Source organism: Trichomonas vaginalis, chromosome III (genome assembly GCF_026262505.1).
Source record: "Trichomonas vaginalis G3 chromosome III, whole genome shotgun sequence".
NCBI lineage: Eukaryota > Parabasalia > Trichomonadida > Trichomonadidae > Trichomonas > Trichomonas vaginalis.
This window is the reverse complement of record NC_067205.1, coordinates 18,796,364-18,816,130: the sequence shown is the minus strand read 5'-3', so window position 1 is coordinate 18,816,130 and position 19,767 is coordinate 18,796,364. Positions and strand designations below refer to the sequence as shown.

General features: G+C 30.7%; 7 protein-coding genes across 7 annotated transcripts; 5 read left to right on the top strand and 2 right to left on the bottom strand.

Annotated features, from left to right (window-relative positions):
* Nucleotides 1-2,766, top strand: TVAGG3_0727300 (uncharacterized protein; the record flags this gene model as incomplete). Its single annotated transcript, XM_001307421.2, has 1 exon — nt 2,377-2,742. The coding sequence occupies one exon, from the start codon at nt 2,377-2,379 to the stop codon at nt 2,740-2,742; it is 366 nt and encodes a 121-aa protein (XP_001307422.1).
* An 889-nt stretch (nt 2,767-3,655) lies between these two features.
* TVAGG3_0727290 (regulation of response to stimulus) lies at nt 3,656-6,258 on the bottom strand (the record flags this gene model as incomplete). The annotated part of the gene is made up of 1 exon (XM_001307420.2): nt 3,656-5,359. One exon carries the CDS (start codon nt 5,357-5,359, stop codon nt 3,656-3,658), a length of 1,704 nt encoding a protein of 567 aa, XP_001307421.2.
* Nucleotides 6,259-7,922: 1,664 nt separating this feature from the next.
* Nucleotides 7,923-10,385, top strand: TVAGG3_0727280 (regulation of response to stimulus; the record flags this gene model as incomplete). The annotated part of the gene is made up of 1 exon (XM_001307419.1): nt 8,485-10,356. The coding sequence occupies one exon, from the start codon at nt 8,485-8,487 to the stop codon at nt 10,354-10,356; it is 1,872 nt and encodes a 623-aa protein (XP_001307420.1).
* A 1,397-nt stretch (nt 10,386-11,782) lies between these two features.
* On the top strand, nt 11,783-12,595 carry TVAGG3_0727260 (structural constituent of cell wall; the record flags this gene model as incomplete). Its single annotated transcript, XM_001303563.1, has 1 exon — nt 11,783-12,595. The coding sequence occupies one exon, from the start codon at nt 11,783-11,785 to the stop codon at nt 12,593-12,595; it is 813 nt and encodes a 270-aa protein (XP_001303564.1).
* A 129-nt stretch (nt 12,596-12,724) lies between these two features.
* TVAGG3_0727270 (structural constituent of cell wall) lies at nt 12,725-13,333 on the top strand (the record flags this gene model as incomplete). Its single annotated transcript, XM_001307418.1, has 1 exon — nt 12,725-13,333. One exon carries the CDS (start codon nt 12,725-12,727, stop codon nt 13,331-13,333), a length of 609 nt encoding a protein of 202 aa, XP_001307419.1.
* A 282-nt stretch (nt 13,334-13,615) lies between these two features.
* Nucleotides 13,616-16,957, bottom strand: TVAGG3_0727250 (protein ubiquitination; the record flags this gene model as incomplete). The annotated part of the gene is made up of 1 exon (XM_001307417.1): nt 14,375-16,957. One exon carries the CDS (start codon nt 16,955-16,957, stop codon nt 14,375-14,377), a length of 2,583 nt encoding a protein of 860 aa, XP_001307418.1.
* A 970-nt stretch (nt 16,958-17,927) lies between these two features.
* On the top strand, nt 17,928-19,767 carry TVAGG3_0727240 (regulation of response to stimulus; the record flags this gene model as incomplete). The annotated part of the gene is made up of 1 exon (XM_001307416.2): nt 17,928-19,767. A coding segment is annotated over one exon (1,840 nt), but the record flags the coding sequence as incomplete, so codon positions are not given.

Sequence of the window (19,767 nt, the reverse complement as noted above, 5' to 3'; positions counted from 1 at the left end):
TATTAACTTTCCAAATTAAATTTGTGACTTAAGAATTTATTTTATAATTTGTTTTAAACAAATTTTATAAAGTCCTCCTTTCGTTTTTTTGCCTCAATATTGAGTGAATCTCTAACAAAAATTTGAATAAGAGACTTTATGATGGAAAAATAGTTTATAATTTCACTTATTGAGAGAAGGGACCGCAATTAAAAAGCGAATATATATTTGTATATATATTTATTAATAGTTGATACACATTTTATCATTTTTGCAAAATGAAAAGTTACCACCATTGAATAAAAGGGGTTTTGTCAAGGTTTTTTGTTATTATGTATGAACATAAGTGACGTCGAATAAATTTGATGAAAGAAGTATTGAATACCTCGATGATACAAAAACAATTCTTATTCGATGTCCAGATAGTTTAAGTGGTGAGGTTGAAATCCTCCAAAGTGTCAAAGTTATCCAAGGAGGAGATAAAGATGTCAACAGTCCATTTTATAAATGCCGATCAAATATTACATCATTACGATTTGCTACATTTAGCAAATGTGAGAGCATTTGTAAGTTTTGTTTTTATTCCTCAAATCTTGAAACAGCAGACTTACGTCAATGTGATAAACTCCAATATCTAAATTATTCTGTCTTTAGCTCTTGTCCAAAACTTTCAACATTTTATTTCCCTCCCAAAATAACTTCGATAAAAAGCGGCTGCTTTTACAATGATGTTTCCTTAAAAATAATAAATCTATCAGATTCTGTTGAATCTATAGATGGATGGGCAGATGACCATTATTGGCCTTTTTCATCTACCTCATCTATATCATTTAATATTTCTCCAAATTCTAATCTTACGATACTAAATTCGGAAGCATTTATTTTTATAAGTTGTAAAGGCATATTTATTCCTAAAAAGTTACTAAAATTGGTTTAGGAATTTTAGCTTCTAGTTCAATAGAGAATATTACTATTGATCCAGAAAATGAAGTTTATAGATCAGATGGAAAATCCGTATATACAGGAGAAAATAACCAAACATTAGTTATGTGTGTTCCAACATTGTCAGGAGAGTATGTTGTTCCAAATTATGTCACATCTATTTTCGAAGGATGTTTTAGAGCAGTAAAACTCACAAATATTGTATTACATGAAAATATTAGCTCAATTAAGAGTTGGGCTTTTGCTGGAACAAAAATCACATCAATTAAAATTCCAGATAAAGTTATTACCATTAGTACCAATGCATTCAGAAGCTGTTCTAATCTACGGTATGTGAATTTATCAAACAAAACAACAATATTAGAATCATTTTGTTTTGCTGATTGTCCTAATTTACTTTTCATGGATTTTCCAGCGACATTAAGTAATATTGGACAATCAGCATTTGTTGGATGTAAAAATCTTCGTATTGATACATCGAAGAATAGTAATTTCGAATATGTTGATCAGATGCTATTCACTAATGAGAAGAAAACTCTTTCAGCTTATTTTGGTACAGAAACAAGAGATTTAATCATCCCAGACGGGTTAACATCAATCGATTCATATGTATTTAACAATATGAAAATCCGATATGTCACATTTAATGGCCAAACACTAACAACAATAAACGAGAGAGCATTTGAATCATCAACAATTGAGAAGATTGATATCCCATCAAGTGTCACATATATTGAACCAAAATGTTTTTATGGATGTAACAATCTCAGTACAGTTAACTTTATAAGTAACAATGCATTAACAGTTATTCCAAATAATTGCTTTTATAATTGTCAAAAGCTTTCGAATATTAAACTTCCACCATCAATACAAACGATTGGCGAAAATGCATTTTGGTCATGTTTTAGTTTAGGAGATATTGGAATGTCATCAACACAAATCTCAAAAATCAACGAGTTTGCATTTCAAAACAGCGGACTTACAACATTTGTTAATACAAAGAATTCAGTTACAATCAATTTTGGTTCATTCATGAATTGTGGGATTGAAACAGTTTCATTCATCACAGAATCAGTTCCATAAAACTGTTTTTACAACTGCCAGAATCTCATCTCTGTCAACTTGAATAACAATCCATCTTCGATCGAAGCATCAGCATTCGAATTTTGCACGAAATTAGAATCATTTGAAATTCCAAGCAGTCTCACCGTTATGAAATCATTTGCATTCCGAAATTGTTATTCATTGTCTTGAGTTTCACTTCCATTTCATAGCAACATCAACGAGATCTATGGTGGTGCATTTGTCAACTGTCCAAATCTTATATCTATCCAAGTTGATGAAAGTGATGATCGATATCGATTCAGCAACGGTGCATTCACTAACTATGATGAGACACGCCTCATCGCATTCATCCCATCAAATCCAACCGACACATACATTGTTCCTGTTACCATGACAACAATTGGAAACTACGCATTCATGTCATGTTCTAATCTTGTCCGAATCCTTTTCAGCGGGAACAGCATCAAAGAACTTGGAACAGAATCATTAAAAGGCTGCAGCAAACTTTCATTCTTGTACATCACTAGCTCAAGCTTAACGACAATTGGCGAGCGAGCATTCGAAGACTCACCACATCTTCTTAAATGTGGATCAATTCGATGCTCCAAAAGTAAGATCAATTTATTCACACAACGAAACATCCCAATAATATCATTTGAATTAGATTGCAAACTTATTGTAAACACATGTGCTCAAAAACTATCAACTTTTTCAACAATCTCCATCACTCTTCTAACACCAATCATAATTATGTAAAATTAAACATATATTTAAGATTAAGCATCTTTTTTTTCAATTTACTAGCTTTTTTTTGTGTGTAATAATTTATCCGTTTTCAATTATAGATAGTTGTGTTTTAACCCCCTACGCGCCTGTAAAAATCTATAAAAACGTAAATTTTAAAATACTTTGTGGACAAAATGTTTTCGATCCTTAAAGTATGCTAAATAGATTTACAGCAAAATTCGATTTTGAGCATCCAATGTATGGTATTTTTCATGAAGCAAGGAAAAGAAATTTCCCAATTAAACAATATGTAATAATAAAAAACAGTTCTCGATATTTTGAAACAATATGGAAACCAGTTGACATACTAATTGAAGAATCAAGTGATCCATATGGTTGGGCAAGCGAAGGTATCGAAAATTCCTTCGTTGAATTTCATTTTTTATTATACCAACTGAATATTGAAGGTTATAGTCTTAGTTATCCATCAGGAGATGATGAGATTCCTCGTAATTGGGAACTTCGTTGTTTTCTTGGTGATAAAAATTTTTCCATTGATAAACGATTGGATGATAAGACATTATGTCCTAATACAGCTCCTTATACATTTTGTGGATATAATGATCAGAAATATTTTCAACTTTCGAAGTCACATACTTGCAATTCTCTTCAAATAACACAAATCGGCCCAAATAACAACGGGCGACATTACTTTGGTCTTCTTGGATTCGAAGTTTTTGGTAATCTGGAAATTCCACAATGCATTTCATTTCAAATCAAATATATTTGTTCAAATATTAACATTTTCTATATCTATGCTTTTATTATAACTTAAAATCAAATATATCATTCGGATTCTCATATTCTTGGAGTTATTTTCCATGAAACTATTTCGGATGTTTAAATTATAAAAATAGGATTTTTAGAAAGTTTTTATATATATTTACATAAGGATGAAAACATATAGATATGAATTTGAAACAAGATTTTGGTAGTGAATCAGTTTGCATGTGATCAGTGAACATGATTTCATAGAGTTGATACTAAGACCACTAGAAACAACAATGTTATCAATATATGAACGAGTCTTGTTCTGTATGTTAACACCGCAGTGAAGGTTGATGCATCCTGAGAATGCGTTTTGTTCGATCGTCTTCACACAGAGAGGTATGTTGATGTACTTCAGAGATGTGCATTCAGAGAATGCTGAGAAACCGATAGTTTCGATAGAGTTGTCTGGGATCATGATACCTTCAAGATGCTTGCATCCGAAGAATGCACTGGATGAAATACTCTTGACGTTCTGTGAGAAGCAGAAGAACTTGATCGAAGATGCAGGAGGGAAGTAGATAAGATTGCTTCGTTCTTTGTTGAAAAGTGCACCGTTGTCGACAACGAAGTGTTCGCTGTTATCACACTCGATAACACTAAGAGATGTGCATCCGGTTAAGATGAAGTTTCCGATATTACTAAGAAGACAACCTGATGGAATAGTGAAGACACGAAGAGATGTGCAACCTCGGAATGCATAGTCTGAGATACTGACTGTTGAGACTGGAACTGTGAATGTTTCGAGATTTGTGAACTCGAAACAGTTAGATTCGATGGACTCGATACCACTTGGAATGTTTTCGATATTTCGAAGTGTGTTGCATCCACTGAAAACGTACTGGTTAAGAACACGCATATGACTATCTGTCGAAAATGTGATAGTTTCGATGTTCGTGTTCTGGAATGCATTTGTCCCGATGAAAACAACTGTCGATGGAATGTTTATTTTATTAAGACTTGTGCATCCTCTCAAACAAAACACATCAAGACTCAATATTCCTTTTTTCAGTGTGACAGATGATAGAGAACTACATCCACTGAGTGCATACTGACTGATATTTGCACTTAAATTAATATCAACAAAACTGATAGTTCTTAGAGAGATGCAATTCTCAAAACATTTATCTGAGATCATACTCAAGTTATCACCAAAGAAGACGGATTGAAGAGAGTTACATCCAGAGAATGAATATTTACCAAATTTAGAAACTGTGAGAGGAATGTTGATACTTGACAGCTTGTCACACCCAAAGAATGCTTTGTCACCAATATCATATAAATTAATATTCAATCCAAATTCCACTGTCTTCAAATTGTGATTTGAACTGAATGTTTCAATATTGATTTTCTCGACAGTTGATGGAATGACATAACTATCACTCTGATTCAGACTCATTACAATGTTTGTTTTTGCTTTGTTATAAACAATCATTTGATCATCAATCATAAAATCAGATCCTTCAGAGAATGTCAAATTTGTGTTACTTGGGAAACAAGAACCACCAAGATTTTTCAAGCTCGATGGTAAAACAACTTCTTTAAGATTATTACAACCATCAAATGCATAACTATCAATTTTTGTTATTCCTGATGGAATTGTTATTGATGAAATATTTGTTTCTCTAAAACAGAAAGCTGAAGTTGTTTTGATTCCTCCTCCAATTACAATAGAATTGAGTCTCTTACATCTACTGAAAGCACCTTCTCCTAATTGTGTAATGGAGTCAGGAATCACAACAGAATTGATATTACATCCAAAGAATGACCATGGTGGAATTGCTCTCATATTTGGGGAAAATTCAATAGATTCGATCATGGCAAAACTAAATGAATTGCCCCTAATTGATGTGACTGTGTTGGGAATAATATAAGATTTGCTATTATTTGATGGAAATCTTAAAATACTTGTTTGATCTTTGTTGAATAATACACCTCCTTTTACACTAAAATAAGGATTTGATGGATCAATAGTAAATTCCCTTAACGATAATAAATTTTCAAATGCATTAGAGGCAATAGATGATGCTGATTTTGTTATAAAAATGTTTCAATAATTGTTCCTAAAAATACAAACATATCTATTCGCTGCAGACATGAATCTGTTTGAATTGCTATGCTTTTTAGTTTTGAACAATATTGAAAACATGATTCACCAAGGGAGGTAACTTCATTTGGAATAGAAATAGATGAGATTGAAGTTATTTCAAAACAAAAAGGTGATATTGATTTCAAATGAGTTGGAAGAATTATATTTGTTAATGATTTGCATCCACTGAATGCATATGATCCGATTTTGGTTAAAAATTGACAGTTGCTGAAATCAACAGATGAGAGTTTTGAACACTGATAGAAAGCACAATCGTTGATGTCTGAAAGATGAGATCCAATTGGAAAATTGATAGATAATAGAGTGTTCTGACTTCCTTTGAATGCAAAATCTTTACACTCTTTTCCTGCATAAAGGCCATATATTGTTTCACAACTTTGTTTAAGATCAACATTAACACTATTTTCTGATGATGATAAAATTATATTATCATTATTATATTTTTCATTCATTTTGAATTAGTTAATTTCAATCATATATTCAATAAAGTTTGACTTTAAAACATAATTTATGTAATAGAATTAGAAGAGATATTATGTCTTTTAAACTTTGAATTAGGTTTTAATAAGTTTATTAGTTCCATAAATATGAAGTGTTTGAAACCTGACAAATTAAAAAGTGACATTTTATAATTTTATATTTTATGATAAATCGAGCCAAATCAACAAAACTCCAAAATTTTAGATTAATATATTGTATACCAATACATTGAATATATATTTAAGATTAAGAAATAATATCAATTTAAGTGATAAAATTTCTGTGTAAATACATTCAAATCGAAAATATCTTTAAATGTGAATACTGTATGTTTTAAAATTTAACATGCCTGTTTGTCATAACCAAAACACCAAAACTTCAAAAGATTCCAATATATTTTGAATTGATGAAAATATTAAGAAATGATATCAATACAGGTGAATACATTTCTATGAAATTTTAAACCGTATAATTATATGTAAACCACATAAAATAAATAATTCAAAACGAATGAAAAATATAATAATGATAATACCCAGATTTTCCTTACTTTTACCACTCCCCATGTAATTTCTGGGGAAAACGATAATTCATTTTTTTTATGGATGAATAGATCGTTTTCCTAGAAAGGACCTCATATCTCTGGCTAAAAAGAGTGTCAGATCCTAAATAGGTTATTGATCTAGTGTACAAATCCAATAAAAAGCCTATTTTTTTGGCTTTTTTGGTGCTCATTTTTTCGAAGATCTACATGAATATGGGGAAACCATCGGATTTTTTTGGTTAACCCACATCTTCATGTAGTCTGGACTATCTTTCCTCGAAGGACCTCTTTACGGGTGTAAAAACTCATAAAGTTCTCAAAAGATTCATTCTCGATCTCCATGCTGAAAGAATTTACAATAAAAAAGAGATCTACGCATCAAACTACAGCCATAAATGAACTGAACCCCTAAAGCTCAGCTCTTAGTTTATCAAAAACGTCGAAATCCTTCTCATTGCAATCAAATTTTCTCAATAACTCATAAGAAAAATCGAATTTTGATTAAGCCGATGTTATAGGTATCACAAATACTACAAACTTGAGCAATATCGAAATTGCCAGCAAAAGTTTGAAATTGCATTGCTCATATTTGTTTTGTAAACTAAAAATCTGCTTATATTATTCATTAATTTTTTATATATTATTCATATACTTTAATAAAAACAATACTATTTCACCTTAAAAATGAATTTCATAAGTCAATATTATTTTTTTGAAAATGTATCAATTTTCGATTAAAACAACATGAGAATAAAATTACGCAAAATTATTTTAAAAAATGGTTTTAAAAATTTACAATTGATGAAGAATAAGATTGCAAGAAGTTTTGAAGTTTAATTTTAAGAAAAAAAAATTCGGATATTATTCATGGATCTAAGTAATCTGATATTTGAGTATCGGCACTATGCATAAAACATATATTTATAGTTTTTTTGGAGTTTTATGATTTTAAATATATTCAAATTTGGCAATCCAATAGATTTTTAAAAAATAGGTAAATAAAAATAGATTACATATGAAGCAGATTTAGAACATGAAACAAATCTTATAGTGACCCAAAAAAAATTCATGATCCAAAAAAGAAAAAAATTAGCTAAATGGGAATAAAACCTTGGCATAATGAATCATTATGTCAGATGTTTGCACTACACTACACCGGCAGTTCGAAAAATACCCTTGGTGGTTCTATTTAATAGCTACTCCCAACGATAGGCGGTGTCCCCAGCTTTAGAGAGGTGGTAAAAGTAAGGCAAATCTGGGTATAATTTTATCATCATCAGAAAATAGTGTTAATGTTGATCTTAAACAAAGTTGTGAAACAATATATGGCCTTTATGCAGGAAAAGAGTGTAAAGATTTTGCATTCAAAGGAAGTCAGAACACTCTATTATCTATCAATTTTCCAATTGGATCTCATCTTTCAGACATCAACGATTGTGCTTTCTATCAGTGTTCAAAACTCTCATCTGTTGATTTCAGCAACTGTCAATTTTTAACCAAAATCGGATCATATGCATTCAGTGGATGCAAATCATTAACAAATATAATTCTTCCAACTCATTTGAAATCAATATCACCTTTTTGTTTTGAAATAACTTCAATCTCATCTATTTCTATTCCAAATGAAGTTACCTCCCTTGGTGAATCATGTTTTCAATATTGTTCAAAATTAAAAAACGTAATAATTGATGTTGAATCCAATCTAAAAGAAATTAACTCCAATGTTTTTAATTATGACATTGTAGAAACGCTTTTTATTCCAAAATCAACTTCATCTATTATTGAGTATGCATTTGTTCGATCAATTGCAATGAAAGAGTTTACTATTGATCCATCAAATCCAAGTTACAGTGTATCAGATGGAATTTTATTCAACAAAGCTCAAACATATCTTATTAGATTTCCTCCAAATAAAAGTAAAACTTATATTATACCTGAAAAAGTAATATCAATAGCTGATTGTTCGTTTGCAAATTCAATTATTGAATCTATTCAATTTTCGAGTGATTTTCGATCAATTGGTGCTTGGGCATTTGTAAGCTCAAATCTTAAATCAATTGAAATACCAGATACTGTAACAACTATTTATGATGGAGCTTTTGGATCCTGCATTTATTTAAATTCTGTTATAATTGGAAAAGGAATTACTTCAATTCCTGCACAATGTTTTCAAAGAACAAATATTTCATCAATAACAATTCCATCAGGAATAACAAAAATTGATAGTTATGCATTTGATGGTTGTAATAATCTTAAAGAAGTTGTTTTACCATCGAGCTTGAAAAATCTTGGTGGTTCTTGTTTCCCAAGTAACACAAATTTGACATTCTCTGAAGGATCTGATTTTATGATTGATGATCAAATGATTGTTTATAACAAAGCAAAAACAAACATTGTAATGAGTCTGAATCAGAGTGATAGTTATGTCATTCCATCAACTGTCGAGAAAATCAACATTGAAACATTTATTTCAAATCACAATTTGAAGACAGTGGAATTTGGATTGAATATTAATTTATATGATATTGGTGACAAAGCATTCTTTGGGTGTGACAAGCTGTCAAGTATCAACATTCCTCTCACAGTTTCTAAATTTGGTAAATATTCATTCTCTGGATGTAACTCTCTTCAATCCGTCTTCTTTGGTGATAACTTGAGTATGATCTCAGATAAATGTTTTGAGAATTGCATCTCTCTAAGAACTATCAGTTTTGTTGATATTAATTTAAGTGCAAATATCAGTCAGTATGCATTCAGTGGATGTAGTTCTCTATCATCTGTCACACTGAAAAAAGGAATTTTGAGTCTTGATATGTTTTGTTTCAGAGGATGCACAAGTCTTAATAAAATAAACATTCCATCGACAGTTGTTTTCATCGGGACAAATGCATTCCAGAACACGAACATCGAAACTATCACATTTTCGACAGATAGTCATATGCGTGTTCTTAACCAGTACGTTTTCAGTGGATGCAACACACTTCGAAGTATCGAAAACATTCCTAGTGGTATCGAGTCCATCGAATCTAACTGTTTCGAGTTCACAAATCTCGAAACATTCACAGTTCCAGTCTCAACAGTCAGTATCTCAGACTATGCATTCCGAGGTTGCACATCTCTTCGTGTCTTCACTATTCCATCAGGTTGTCTTCTTAGTAATATCGGAAACTTCATCTTAACCGGATGCACATCTCTTAGTGTTATCGAGTGTGATAACAGCGAACACTTCGTTGTCGACAACGGTGCACTTTTCAACAAAGAACGAAGCAATCTTATTTACTTCCCTCCTGCATCTTCGATCAAGTTCTTCTGCTTCTCACAGAACGTCAAGAGTATCTCATCCAGTGCATTCTTCGGATGCAAGCATCTTGAAGGTATCATGATCCCAGACAACTCTATCGAAACTATCTGTTTCTCAGCATTCTCTGAATGCACATCTCTGAAGTACATCAACATACCTCTCTGTGTGAAGACGATCGAACAAAACGCATTCTCAGGATGCATCAACCTTCACTGCGGTGTTAACATACAGAACAAGACTCGTTCATATATTGATAACATTGTTGTTTCTAGTGGTCTTAGTATCAACTCTATGAAATCATGTTCACTGATCACATGCAAACTGATTCACTACCAAAATCCTGTTTCAAATTCATATCTATATGTTTTCATACTATTGTAAATATATAAAAACTTTCTATACATTCTGTTTAAGCTAATCATTATGAACTCGTTTTCATCGAGTTTCTTGTAATTGTCAAAGATATATTTCATTTCTTCAAGACCACAAGATCTCAAAACCTCATCTAAATTAATAGGGAAAATATGTCTATCTAAGAAAAATTTCAACAAATCCATATTTGACAAAATTTGATAGAAAAAAGGTTGTGGCCAATGGAACTGTGAAGCTTTGTTTCTTTGCGTTAACTGATAGATCTTTTCATAAAAATTCAAATCATGCTTTTGATCGGCAACCAAATATGATAAACAAGAATTCAACCTTGAATTTAATTTATTTTAGTGTCTTGCTTTCAATTTTCATGTAACATATAAGATATGGAGACTTAAATCATGAAATTGAATTTACTATTGAAGAGGGGAATGAGTTCAATACAGCGTATACATGCTTGCGAACTGTTATCATCCTTCGTTTTAGTTTTAATAGACAATAACAATAGTTTGGTCCGAATTTATTTTTTGAGGTTAGTTTTATCAAAAAAATAATTCATGATTTATAGTCGTAGACGTCGAATAAATTTGATGAAAGAGGTATTGAATACCTCGATGATGCAAAAACAGTTCTTATTCGATGTCCAGATAGTTTAAGTGGTGAGGTTGAAATCCTCCAAAGTGTCAAAGTTATCCAAGGAGGAGATAAAGATGTCAACAGTCCATTTTATAAGTGCAGAGCAAATATTACATCATTACGATTTGCTACATTTAGCAAATGTGAGAGCATTTGTAAGTTTTGTTTTTATTCCTCAAATCTTGAAACAGCAGACTTACGTCAATGTGATAAACTCCAATATCTAAATTATTCTGTTTTTAGTACTTGTCCAAAACTATCAACATTCTTTTTCCCTCCAAAAATAATTTCGATAAAAAGCGGTTGTTTCTACAAATGCTATTCTTTAAATACTATAAATCTACCAGATTCAGTAGAAACCATTGAAGGATGGGCTGGTGATCATAATTGGGCTTTTGGATATACCTCATCTATATCATTTAATATTTCACCAAATTCTAATTTGACCACATTATCCAATGAATGTTTTGCATTAGTTAAGTGTAAAAGTATATTTATTCCAAAAAAAGTCAATCAAATTGGTCAAGGAGTTTTTGCTGCAAGCTCAATTGAAACGATAACTATTGATTCGGAAAATACTGTATACAGATCAAATGGTAAGTCTGTTTATACCGGTGATAATAACCAAACATTAGTATTTGTCGTTCCATCTTATTCAGGCGAGTATATTGTTCCCAATTTTGTTACATTGATATATAATAGATGCTTTAGAGGCACAAAAATCAATAATTTTACATTACATGAGAATATTTCTTCAATCGGAAATTGGGCTTTCTCAGGCACACCAATTAAATCAATCAAAATGCCCGAGAATGTTACCGTTATCAATGGATTTACTTTTCAAGATTGTCATTCACTTCAGTATATAAATCTTTCAAGCAAAACAGGATCAATTAAAGCATCTGCCTTTAATAATTGTGAAAATTTATTATTTATGGAAATTCCCGAGACATTAACTAATATTGGACAGTCAGCTTTTACAGGTTGTATTAAATTAACAATTGATGCTTCAAAGAATAAAAATATTGATTATAGAGATCAAATGTTATTTACAGACAACAAGAAAACATTATCAACATATTTTGGTTCAGAAACAAAAGATTTAGTAATTCCAGAAGGGTTAACATCTATTGGAATATCTGTCTTCAGTTCTAAAAATCTTCGATATGTGACATTTAATGGTAATACATTAGAATCAATCAATGAAAGAGCATTTGAATCATCAACAATTGAGAAGATTGATATCCCATCAAGTGTCACATATATTGAACCAAAATGTTTTTATGGATGTAACAATCTCAGTACAGTTAACTTTATAAGTAACAATGCATTAACAGTTATTCCAAATAATTGCTTTTATAATTGTCAAAAGCTTTCGAATATTAAACTTCCACCATCAATACAAACGATTGAAGAAAATGCATTTTGGTCATGTTTTAGTTTAGGAGATATTGGAATGTCATCAACACAAATCTCAAAAATCAACGAGTTTGCATTTCAAAACAGCGGACTTACAACATTTGTTAATACAAAGAATTCAGTTACAATCAATTTTGGTTCATTCATGAATTGTGGGATTGAAACAGTTTCATTCATCACAGAATCAGTTCCATAAAACTGTTTTTACAACTGCCAGAATCTCATCTCTGTCAACTTGAATAACAATCCATCTTCGATCGAAGCATCAGCATTCGAATTTTGCACGAAATTAGAATCATTTGAAATTCCAAGCAGTCTCACCGTTATGAAATCATTTGCATTCCGAAATTGTTATTCATTGTCTCGAGTTTCACTTCCACTTCATAGCAACATCAACGAGATCTATGGTGGTGCATTTGTCAACTGTCCAAATCTTATATCTATCCAAGTTGATGAAAGTGATGATCGATATCGATTCAGCAACGGTGCATTCACTAACTATGATGAGACACGCCTCATCGCATTCATCCCATCAAATCCAACCGACACATACATTGTTCCTGTTACCATGACAACAATTGGAAACTACGCATTCATGTCATGTTCTAATCTTGTCCGAATCCTTTTCAGCGGGAACAGCATCAAAGAACTTGGAACAGAATCATTAAAAGGCTGCAGCAAACTTTCATTCTTGTACATCACTAGCTCAAGCTTAACGACAATTGGCGAGCGAGCATTCGAAGACTCACCACATCTTCTTAAATGTGGATCAATTCGATGCTCCAAAAGTAAGATCAATTTATTCACACAACGAAACATCCCAATAATATCATTTGAATTAGATTGCAAACTTATTGTAAACACATGTGCTCAAAAACTATCAACTTTTTCAACAATCTCCATCACTCTTTTAACACCAATTATCATTATGTAAACATAAACTTTTTTTAATATTATATTTGCTAAAAAATTTAAATGATATGTTAGCTTATAAGGCATTGAGGCATTATTCTATTCTAAGTTATTGCAACAAAACATTAAATTAACATCCAATTTAACTAAAAGTAAGATTTCAATGTTCAAATAACATTTAAAAATCACAAGCATGAATTGAAATTCTTTGAATAGACAATATATATTCATTTATACTTTTTGATTTCAAAATAAATTTTGAAATAAATCTTAATCAAAATGTTTTCGATTCTAAGAGTATGTTAAATAGATTTATGGCAAAATATGATTTTGTGCATCCAATGCATGGAATTTTTCATGAAGCAAGGAAAAGAAATTTCCCAATCAAACAATATGTAATATTAAGAAACAGTTCTAGATGTACTGATACAACATGGAAACCAGTTGACATAGTAATTGAAGAATCAAGTGATCTATATGGTTGGGCAAGTGAGAATTACCAAAATTCATATGTTGAATTTTCATTTCTTGTTTATCAAATGAAAATTGAAGGATATAGTCTTAGTTATCCAGCTGGAGATGATAAAATAATCCATAATTGGGAGTTTCGTTGCTTTTTTGGAGAACAAAATTTCCAAATTGACTCTCATACGAACGACCATATATTGGGCCCAAATAAAGCACCTTTTACTATATGCAGATACAATGACCAAAAGTATTTTCAATTTTCTAAAGTTTATAATTGTAATTCGATACGATTAACTCAAACAGGTCCAAATAATAGTGGGAGGAATTATTTAGATCTTCTAGGCTTTGAAGTATTTGATCAATTAGCAGTTCCATATTGTAAAACTTTTCAATATAATTTCAATTGCATGAATTTTGATTTTTATCTATTTTATGTTAATATAGCTATTTTAATTTAAAAATTATGAAATGCAATTACTTCAGAAACTTATATTTAAAATTTATTTATTATTAGCAAAAATCCTAAATTTATTTATAAATTATATTCCTTATCATTAACATAAATTCTAAATTATATTGTAATTATATTTATATCCTAATAACTAATCATTTTTACAAGATCAGGATGAATATTAAGTGTTACTGCATCTTCTTCGCGAATGTTCAACTTTTCATATCCATAGTGAAGAAGAAGATTGATCATTTCAACATTTCCTCGGATGGCTGCCCAAAACAATGCATTGATGTAGTAGTTATCAACTACATTTTGAATGGGGACATTGTGTTCAATAAGTATTTTAACAATTTCTGTGTTGTTCAGCTTCGCAGCCTGAAGAAAATAATTTGAATCAACAATTTCTAAAATAGGTTCTTCAACATCGTCATCGTCAGCCCAAAATCTTTTACCATCATCCAAATAATTTTCATAATCATCCAAATACATTTCATCAAATTGTTTCCTTTCCTTAAAGTCTTTTTCTGAACTCTTATTATTTTTCTTTTGATCGAAGTACCGATCAATTAATCCACTCTTTTTTATAAATTCTAAAAGCAATTTAACACATTCTGGTGAATTCATTGTTACAGCTTCAAATAGCCATAATTTTTTATCACGAGGGAAATGATCAATTTTCTCTCCATCTTCAATATCAATATTCTTCAAAAGATAAATACAAATAATTTCGTTTTGAACTTTTAATGCTCGTGATAAGCATTCAAGGCGCTTTTTCATTGATAAATCTTTGATTGGATACTTCTTTGCGTAAAGAAGGAAATGATATGAACTTTTGTCATTCTTAATCAATAGTTCATGGTTTTTATGAAGCTTAACATCGTTTGCTTGTTCAACCAAATAAGAAAAGATTCTTTCATCTAAGCAACTCTCTAAGGAACTCATGTTAATTACAGCGCCATGTTCAACAAGAAGTTTAACAATTTCGAAGTTTCCTTTTGATATATGATAATCAAGAATGGATTTGGAGTGTCGATATCCTTTTGCATTACCTTTTCCACCTCTTTCTAAGATAAGTTTATAAGCTTCATAATTGCTATGTGTTGCTCCATCCATAACATTACGAGTATTAGAAGATTCATCATCATAATCATAGCTATCGCTATCGCTATCATATTTAATGTATCCGGTGTAATCATCTAATTTAATTATTGGTTTAACACCTTTATCAAGAAGATAATTCATCAATTCCATATTTTCGACTGAAAAAGCAAACTTTAATAAATTAAACTCAATATAATCATCCAGACTCAAATCAAAGTTTTCCAAAATATATTTGATTAATTCTGGCTTAAAGTTCCAAGGAGTAATTCTATCAGAAAAAATCATTATGAACTCGTTTTCATCGAGTTTCTTGTAATTGTCAAAGATATATTTCATTTCTTCAAGACCACAAGATCTCAAAACCTCATCTAAATTAATAGGGAAAATATGTCTATCTAAGAAAAATTTCAATAAATCCATATTTGACAAAATTTGATAGATAAAAGGTTGTGGCCAATGGAACTGTGAAGCTTTGTTTCTTTGCGTTAACTGATAGATCTTTTCATAAAAATCAAAATCGTAGTTTTTACGAGAAACCAAATATGATAAAGGATGTTCTGAACAAAATCCATCAGTATAAGCTAATCCTAAATCATAAAAAATGTTGAAATAATCATATTTTCCTTTCTTCAAACAATCACTAATAATTGAGGAATTCGGCATTGTCATTAAACCCTTTATCATAACTTGTGGTTCCTTTTGAATCAAATCATGTTTGTATGTTGTAAGATGTTCAAGAATTGACTTGAAATTACAATCATAATATGTTTTGTAAATATCATAGTAATTTGAACAAATATTGTTCTCTAAACAGAAAATAACTGATCTAAGGTTTAGAAAACTAATATTATCAACAATTTTTTGTTGATAATTCTCAATAAACCAGTCAATTAAATCTGAATTTCGAGATTTAAAAGCATGAGTTAAGCAGTTATCGTAATTAGCACCTTGTTGTTCAAGTAAACGTATTAATTCAATGTTTCCTGAAGAAATTGCATATGCTAAATTTTCTGTTTTGACCAAATCTTCCTTTTTGATTTCTTCTGGCAAATTATCACTTATAAGGATGTATTTAATAATATTAATCGATGGTTTTTGGTATATTTCTGCAATAAAATTGATATAAGAATTGATAAAGTTTTTTTTAGAAAAGTATTGCTGAAATTGTGTGACGTCGTCATCAAGTAATATTTGTGTTAATTGGTTTGAACAATCATTTGGTGAAAAATGATTCATTGGTAATTTATTCTTTGAAAAGGGAATAATAAGCTTAAAGTCTGGATCATTAGCTATATCATACGAATTTTTGTCGTTTATGCTGGTTAGATGATAGAGAATATTTTGTAGAGTTACTAATAATTTGAATTGAATGCTTTCAAATGATTTTATAGGTTTTTCATACGTGTGCAAGTGCTGCAGATAATGGAAATTCTCTTCCTGGGTTTCGCCTGGACCTTCTTTGATAAATTGTTCAAAAAATTTGACTGAATCTTCGAAATTTTCTTGATTGAGATTAAAATAATGATCTTCTGCCTGGACTAATAGTTCAAATGGCTTAGGGATAGCAATATCTTTGATGCTTTTGATCTTTAAATCATCAAAAATAATGTTATTTCCATCCATTTCTTTGATGGAAAAAATGTTTTTTGTGGATTATTTAATGAAAAAGAATAGTGGTTTAATTAATGAATGATAGTTTGTTATCACCAAATCTCTAAACCAATTATTTTCTAATCATTTTTATTTTGCTTAGCATAAAAATGATCAAAAGCAAATGAGACTGGGTATTATCTGAGCTAATTTTTGATTCGAACATTCAAGAAGGAAAATACAATTCATCTGTCGTAAAAGTTTCTTTTTATAATTTTAGTTTTGGAGAGTACTATTTATGTGCAATAGGATGCATGATTTCTCATTACAGATATAAAACTATTTATCAAATAAATTTCAGTTTTATTTTGCTTATTTGTTCTGATATTACCTAATCAATATAAGGTCGATGAAAAATTGAGCGTTTTTAAAAAACCGCTGTTTGAGAGGAAAATTGAAAACCTCGATGTATACTTTTTGACATTGTCAAAAATTTTGAAAGGATAAAAAATTTTTTAGTGTCGGAAAGTTTACAAATGCATACTTTCTGACGAACAGACCCTCAGAAAGTACTCAAACTGCTGTTTTTAATTTCCGCCTTTTTTTTAAGTAAAGAAAAAATTATTATTATTGTATGGTGTGAATATTCCGATTCATAATCATATGCAATGTGTATTTTTGATATTTTTATTTCATTGATTGTGCTTTTTATCAATGCACAAAACTCTCATCTGTTGATTTCAGCAACTGTCAATTTTTAACCAAAATCGGATCATATGCATTCAGTGGATGCAAATCATTAACAAATGTAATTCTTCCAACTCATCTGAAAGCAATCTCACCTTTTTGTTTTGAATCAACGTCAATCTCATCTATTTCTATTCCAAATGAAATTACTTCACTTGAATCATCATGTTTTCAATCATGCTCCAAACTAAAAAATGTTATAATTAATGTAGAATCCAATCTAAAAGATATTGGTGTCAATACTTTTAATTACGTAATGATTGAAACTTTTTTTATTCCAAAATCAACCACTAATGTTAATACCTATGCATTTGTTGTATCAACTGCATTGAAAGAGTTTATTATTGATCCATCAAATCCAAGTTACAGTGTATCAGATGGAATTTTATTCAACAAAGCTCAAACATATCTTATTAGATTTCCTCCAAATAAAAGTAAAACTTATATTATACCTGAAAAAGTAATATCAATAGCTGCTTGTTCATTTGCAAATTCAATTATTGAATCTATTCAATTTTCGAGTGATTTTCGATCAATTGGTGCTTGGGCATTTGTTAGCTCAAAACTTAAATCAATTGAAATACCAAATACTGTAACAACTATTTATGATGGAGCTTTTGGATCCTGCATTTATTTAAATTCTGTTATAATTGGAAAAGGAATTACTTCAATTCCTGCACAATGTTTTCAAAGAACAAATATTTCATCAATAACAATTCCATCAGGAATAACAAAAATTGATAGTTATGCATTTGATGGTTGTAATAATCTTAAAGAAGTTGTTTTACCATCAAGCCTGAAAAACCTCGGTGGTTCTTGTTTCCCAAGTAACACAAATTTGACATTCTCTGAAGGATCTGATTTTATGATTGATGATCAAATGATTGTTTATAACAAAGCAAAAACAATCATTGTAATGAGTTTGAATCAGAGTGATAGTTATATCATTCCATCAACTGTCGAGAAAATCAACATTGAAACATTTATTTCAAATCACAATTTGAAGACAGTGGAATTTGGATTGAATAGTAATTTATATGATATTGGTGACAAAGCATTCTTTGGATGCGACCAGCTTTCAAGTATCAATATTCCTCTCACAATTTCTAAACTTGGTAAATATTCATTTTCAGGATGTAACTCTCTTCAATCTATATTTTTTGGAGAAAATTTGAGTATGATCTCAGATAAATGTTTTGATAACTGCATCTCTCTAAGAACTATCAATTTTGTTGATATTAATGTGAGTGCAAATATCAGTCAGTATGCATTCAATGGGTGCAGTTCTCTATCATCTGTCACACTGAAAAAAGGAATATTGAGTCTTGATATGTTTTGTTTCAGAGGATGCACAAGTCTTAATAAAATAAACATTCCATCGACAGTTGTTTTCATCGGGACAAATGCATTCCAGAACACGAGCATCGAAACTATCACATTTTCACCAGATAGTCATATGCGTGTTCTTAACCAGTATGTTTTCAGTGGATGCAACACACTTCGAAGTATCGAAAACATTCCAAGTGGTATCGAGTCCATCGAATCTAACTGTTTCGAGTTCACAAATCTCGAAACATTCACCGTTCCAGTCTGCACAGTCAGTATCTCAGACTATGCATTCCGAGGTTGCACATCTCTTCGTGTCTTCACTATTCCATCAGGTTGTCTTCTTAGTAATATCGGAAACTTCATCTTCACCGGATGCACATCTCTTAGTGTTATCGAGTGTGATAATAGCGAACACTTCGTTGTCGACAACGGTGCACTTTTCAACAAAGAACGAAGCAATCTTATCTACTTCCCTCCTGCATCTTCGATCAAGTTCTTCTGCTTCTCACAGAACGTCAAGAGTATTTCATCCAGTGCATTCTTCGGATGCAAGCATCTTGAAGGTATCATGATCCCAGACAACTCTATCGAAACTATCGGTTTCTCAGCATTCTCTGAATGCACATCTCTGAAGTACATCAACATACCTCTCTGTGTGAAGACGATCGAACAAAACGCATTCTCAGGATGCATCAACCTTCACTGCGGTGTTAACATACAGAACAAGACTCGTTCATATATTGATAACATTGTTGTTTCTAGTGGTC